We start from the raw sequence: 6,117 nt of genomic DNA on the forward strand, positions 1-6,117 counted from the left end.
TGATTACTGACATTCCACGTACCACTTCTTGAATGTATCATTCATGCTGTGTAGCCACAAGGTAAACCCACTGCACACTATCCTTCCAACTATGTTGTGCTATGATTGCTGTTAATGAGTTACTGCGTAAGTGATGTAATGTGAACACTTGTTGAAATGCTTACCCTGAATATGTTTAATCTACAGGGTGGAAAGGGACTGACGAACCAGTTAATGTTGGGTATGAATAGAACAATTGGCCTAAAAGCTATAAGCAGTATATCAGTCAGGGCAAAAGTGCCCAGGGAGTTGATCTTATTTAGCTAATTTTGCCTATTAGAGTAGTAATTTTATTTGAATGAAACCTTTCATTTTTCAATCGAGCTATGCCTGTTGCACAACTTTTTGTGGTCCTTGAATTCATGTAACAAACATTTAATTGTAAGTAGGAGTTCCTTTAAGTGCATTTTGAACTTAAATTTGGCTTCTAACCACTACAGGAAAAAAGCAGATTATCACCATACATTTCTATGGATAAATGCCAAGCAAATCATTTATACTGTGTAAAAATCCGGTTTATTAAACTGGGAGATTGGAGTAATATGGAATGCTTTTTAATGTTTAGCACTTTTGATGTCTTTTGTGCCAATGAGTGCTTTATGTCTTCTTTAGCTTTTTCTCAGCTTCTTCCTTTTCTTTTTCAATTTCAACAATGTAATCCTCAATTTCCTCAGGATCTAAAATCTGCAAGAATACAATAACATCTAGTTTAGAGTTATTCAGCAAAAGTTTATTGGAATGCAAAATCCTAGCTAACAATTCTCCAGAGTAACTGATCACTCTATAGTGTGTGATCTTTCTTGAAAGGGACTGCGGTCTGCCCACAAATAGTCATTACACTTGACTGTGCTACCCTGCCTGGTAAGCTCTTTGAAATTCCTGACATGATCTAAGTGCAGTTTTATCAAATGTTTAAAGATCAACCAGCTTTTAAATGTATTCTGAAGGCAGTCTAACAGTAAATTGAGTTGTCTCTAATAGCTGATGTCTGCAACATTAAGGGTTAACCTAAATGCTCTCTTTTATAGTCCATGTTAATGGGCATTACATTGTTCTCAGTCTGATCCTACAAGCCTCAATCTTTTTGGGTCACAAAGGTGAAATAATTTAAACAAATTTCAAAAGCTTTCAATTATGAAACTGTTTACTTACCCTGAGCCGTTCTTCATACTTCATCACTGCTAGTTCAATGTTTTTACCGCCAGACTGTACAACCTGAACAAAATTTAGTACAAGTTACTATTCTGATTTATGGGAAACAAAATTGAAAAAATAGAATGCTGGCATGGATTCTATGTAAACTAATTTACATAATTGTAAAAAGATGCAGTCCAAATACAGTATAAAAGTTGACATTAAGTACACTTGATTGAATAGTTATTTTGAACAAAATAGTATTGTATGCATTTCTTTTGACTTTCACTCCAATTAATTTAACCATTTCTGTATGTATAAAATACATGTAAAACATTAGATCATGTGTGGTAGTGGAGCTTGAGTCCTGTAATTGAATCCAGGCCAATCCAATAGGATGTCACCGTTTGCTGCAGATTTTGGCTGTCCAATCCTCATCCCAATAGGCATCCCAGCAAAACACTACACTTCAATTTGATAATGCAGTGCAAGTATAAAATAGAAGATCTAAAGCACATTGTTGGAAGAGTTACAGCTTTATTGAGCTCCTATCGCTATACTTGTGACATGACAACTGTGTTGACTCTGGTGCCTGAAAATAAGGAAGTATTCCCATTGCCTTGTTGCTATTTTAGCAAAAAATAACTCACCTCCAGCAAAGCCTTGATGGCTAGCTTTATAGCATCGCTGTCTGAACAGGCTTCACTGTAGTTTTTCTCCAAGAATTCTCTCACTGTTTTTGCACTTCTTCCTGTGGCATTAGCCTAAAATGAACCAGAGTAGTCATTACTTCTACAAAAAGAAATATATTCAAATACTTCATTCAAAACTATTGTAACATTTAAGCTTCATATAAAACAAATTATCCTATATATTAAGTAGTTTGTGTTGCTTATGTTCTGGCAGCATTCATTCAAACAGTGGAGTTAAGGCATTTGATGGTTTGCCAGTTTGCATACTGTTTTTGTACCTCCCCGAGTTGGATTTTCAATCTAGCTTACTGATAGAAGTTTCTGTTGACGGGGTCATGGATTGGTGGCACAAAATTGTCACATATGCAATCTCGTTCCAGTTATAACATGTGAGAAATAGCATTTGACCTTAAATGGTAGAAGATGCTTTGAGGTTGTTGGACCTGAGCATGTATAAGTTGGTCTTTCTGGAAGTGCTATGCTGATTGGTAGAAAAAAATTCCATTTCCCAAAATCAACAACTATTCGTTAGAGCACAATTTACTAAAAGAAAATGTACAGTTAGGAGACAAGATCTCAGCCATGTATGGTAGTAAGTATTGCTTTGCTAACAACAAGAGTACATTAGTATAGCGCCTTTCACGTCAGGAGGACGTCCCAAGGCGCTAACGAACAACTTTGAGCGAGGTCTTAAGTACAGTTGACAAATTACCCACCTTCCACTCGTGATAAGTGCCTGATGGGTCTGTTTGGTACAGTCTTGCAGTTCCATCATAGTCGAAACCAATGATTAGTGCAGAAATCCCAAATGGTCTTCGTCCATTACTTTGAGTGTAACGCTGCAAATTACATCAATCAAATTATGATGAAGTTCCACATAGGAATTGGGTAATGTTCAAAGGGTCCTTTTTAAATTTATAAATGTAGTTTTAAATTCTTAGATTAAGCACCTGGTTGTTGAATTTTAACAAAGCTCGTTTGACAAGTCAAGGTTCCAAAATACTGATTTTTTTAATTTCCATTTTCATACAGTGAAAATAACCAACTTATCAAAATGCATCAGTTGGACTGTATTTAGCTAGCCAGGACAGGCTGAACTGGTTGCTATCACCAATATCCAAATAGAAAACAATGGCTTACTACAAAATGAATCATATGCTATACTGTATACTTGGTTTGAAATATTGCCATTCCTCCGCCCCCACCCATTACTGTTGTACACACGCACTTTGATTGAAGATCTACGGTATTTGGTGAATTGACATACAAAGTAATTACAGCTTACCTGTTTCAAGCTGGCAATATAGCGGGTGATGTATTCCACTGTGACTGGGTCCTCCACAGTCAGCCTATGGCTCTGACACTCCACACGGGCTCTATTTATCACAATTCTTGCATCAGCTGTAAGTCCTGAAGTAAAACAAGACAAAAGGTTTTCAAATACTATCCACGGCGGTGGACAAACTTCTGTAAATCACAGTAAATAAATGCCATGTTGTTGCATTCAATAACTTGCTCAAATTGAAACTACTAATCTATAGTTTAAGTCCATTTTTATATGGATTTACAGCAATGGGTAGTATTTCCTTTGTACATTGAGGAAGAAAACTCCTCATCCCTCCAATCATTGTGATGGGGGGGGATTCTGCAAGAAGTTCTGGCGTTGTGGTAAACTACAGTTGAGTTTACCTCCTGCTGGATATGGTGTGATTATAATATCTGCCCTCCACAACGGGATCAGCTGCATTTGATGCAGATGTTGGATTTTCTCCAGTACTGGGAAGTTAATTAAACATGAGAGCTGCAGTCACTTATTCCTGACAATTGTTGACAAATTCATAACTTCAGAGTTGCGGGGCAGTCCAGGAATAGAAACTCTATTCAAATAAAGCAAAGATTCACAATTTAAAATTGATTTACCTGCAAAAGCCATGCAAACATTGTCATCTAGTGCACAGATTTTCCTTACGGTTCTTTCATCTTGTAATTTAGCTACAGATTTTTTTTCCACTCCAATGACCACAATCTCTTTTCCTCTAACACCAACCTATCAAGTGATAACAGTAGGAATAATTAGTTATGAAGTTAAAATCATTTGTCAAACATTCCAACATTAAACTCTCAGTCTCACCTTTACACATTAAGTGTGAGCAGTTGTTTAAGAGCCTTGATGGTGTGCAGTTGAAATGAGCTTTTTCCGAGAATTTTAAATTCTGATCAAACCGTTTCAGGGTGTGACTACGATCTTAGTCAAGTTAGTTGATTTTAAAAAATATAGTTTGGTAACACGTTGGAATTTTAAAATCCAAGCCATTTGTTCCCTGTCCCTGATCTACTGCAGTTGTGTTGTAACTGACACATGAGGGACACCGCGATGCTTGAGAGTAACCAACTGGAATACCCTTCTGAAGGTGGTTTTGTGACCAAGGCTATAAAAATGCAGCTTTATTTGTGTTTCAACTACTTTCAGACAATGACATTGTCAAGTTGACATGAAGATAGCGCTGCATTTCAATTCAAATCGTTCTTAACTTCAGTACAGTCTATAGTTTGGGACATGACGTGTGTTTGCAAACGGCTTGGATCGTGGAATGCAAACTGGATGGACCTTGGCCTTTGAATAGCAATTCTTATATTATCTTCTGTAGTGATTGATCAATGAGCAGGAAACTGTTACGGGGATTCCAACCTGTGGTGCAGCAGAAAGAGGCTCAGTCCACCTGCGATTACTCACTTCTGTGGTGCGCTTTGAGACGGCTCAGCGACGTGATGAGGCGTGATATCAAACGTAAGGTTTAATCATTATAAAGCGTTGCTTCCTTATCCCAAAATGGCATCAGACATTGATTGTACTTTACAACCATCGGCTGAATCCGCCGCAAACAACAGCTTCAGATGTTTCAATGAAACTTGTAACTGAAGGGTCCCAAACCATTGCTGTGTTAGTGTCTGTGTGTGTGTCAGTGAGTGTGTCAGTGTGTGTGTCAGTGTCAGTGTGTGTGTCAGTGAGTGTGTCAGTGTGTGTGTCAGTGAGTGTGTCAGTGTCAGTGTGTGTGTCAGTGAGTGTGTCTGTGTCAGTGAGTGTGTCTGTGTCAGTGAGTGTGTCTGTGTCGGTGAGTGTGTCAGTGAGTGTGTCAGTGAGTGTGTCAGTGTCAGTGAGTGTGTCAGTGTGTGTGTCAGTGGTTTGGAAGAGCCTTCACTAAGTCAGTGCTGAGTTGGTTGTTGCCGTGTGAGGGGCGTTGAAAGGAAAGTAACAAAGACCAGGAAGCGGCTCCGTGACCGAAAGTAAAAATAAAGCCATTTTCTCTCAGCTCCGCGGGGGCTCCGGGGGGGGACCCGGGGGGGGGGCTCCGGGGGGGGGGGGGTCCCGGGGCTCCCGGGGGGGGGCCCGGGGGTCCCGGGGGGGGGGGCCCGGGGGGGGAGGGGGACCCGGGGGGGGGGGGCTCCGGGGGGGGACCCGGGGGGGGGGGGGGGACCCGGGGAAAGGTCCAGGTGTGTCGGGTCAGTGTGTGGGGGTTCGCTGGACTCCAAGTGACTCCCACTCCGCAGTGAGAGCCGGAGCCCCGCGTGTGGCCTCACTCTCACTCCCCATCACCCTCCCCCCCCCCCACACTCCCTCACACACTCCCCCTCACACTCTCCCCCCTCCCCCCCCCCCCCACACTCCCTCACACACTCCCCCCTCACACTCTCCCCCCCCCTCACACACTCCCCCCTCACACTCTCCCCCCCCCTCACACTCCCTCACACACTCCCCCTCACACTCTCCCCCTCTCCCCCTCACACACTCCCCCCTCACACTCTCCCCCTCACACTCTCCCCTCACACTCTCCCCCTCACTCTCCCCCTCACACTCCCTCACACTCTCCCCCTCACACTCTCCCCCTCACACTCCCTCACACTCTCCCCCTCACACTCTCCCCCCCCCCCCTCCCTCACACACTCCCCCCTCACACTCTCTCCCCCTCCCCCCCTCACACTCCCCTCCCCCCCTCACACTCTCCCCCCCCCCCCTCACACTCCCTCACACTCTCCCCCTCCCCCTCACACCCCCTCTCTCTCCCCCTCCCCTCACTCACCGCTGTGGAGCCTTTCTTCACGGCCTCCTGAGCGTATTCCACTTGGAAGAGATGGCCGTCGGGGGAGAAGACGGTGATGGCGCGATCATAGCTCGCGGTCATGGCGGCGGGAGAGAGAGGGACAGAGCCCCGCCCCCCCCCCGCCCTGCGCAGAGTGGCCGCGCCCGGCGCTG

General features: G+C 43.5%; 1 protein-coding gene across 1 annotated transcript; it reads right to left on the reverse strand.

Moving 5' to 3' along the window:
• Positions 1 to 537: 537 nt before the first annotated feature.
• psma7 (proteasome 20S subunit alpha 7) lies at positions 538 to 6,070 on the reverse strand. The gene is made up of 7 exons (NM_001292409.1): positions 5,945 to 6,070; positions 3,786 to 3,912; positions 3,151 to 3,275; positions 2,582 to 2,704; positions 1,824 to 1,937; positions 1,192 to 1,254; positions 538 to 723 (listed from the first exon to the last, which is right to left on the reverse strand). Exons 1-7 carry the CDS (start codon positions 6,044 to 6,046, stop codon positions 637 to 639), a joined length of 741 nt encoding a protein of 246 aa, NP_001279338.1. The 5' UTR covers positions 6,047 to 6,070; the 3' UTR covers positions 538 to 636.
• Positions 6,071 to 6,117: the final 47 nt, after the last annotated feature.

The sequence above is a fragment of the Callorhinchus milii genome, unplaced genomic scaffold (assembly GCF_018977255.1).
Source record: "Callorhinchus milii isolate IMCB2004 unplaced genomic scaffold, IMCB_Cmil_1.0 Scaffold18, whole genome shotgun sequence".
Taxonomy (NCBI): Eukaryota; Metazoa; Chordata; class Chondrichthyes; order Chimaeriformes; family Callorhinchidae; genus Callorhinchus; species Callorhinchus milii.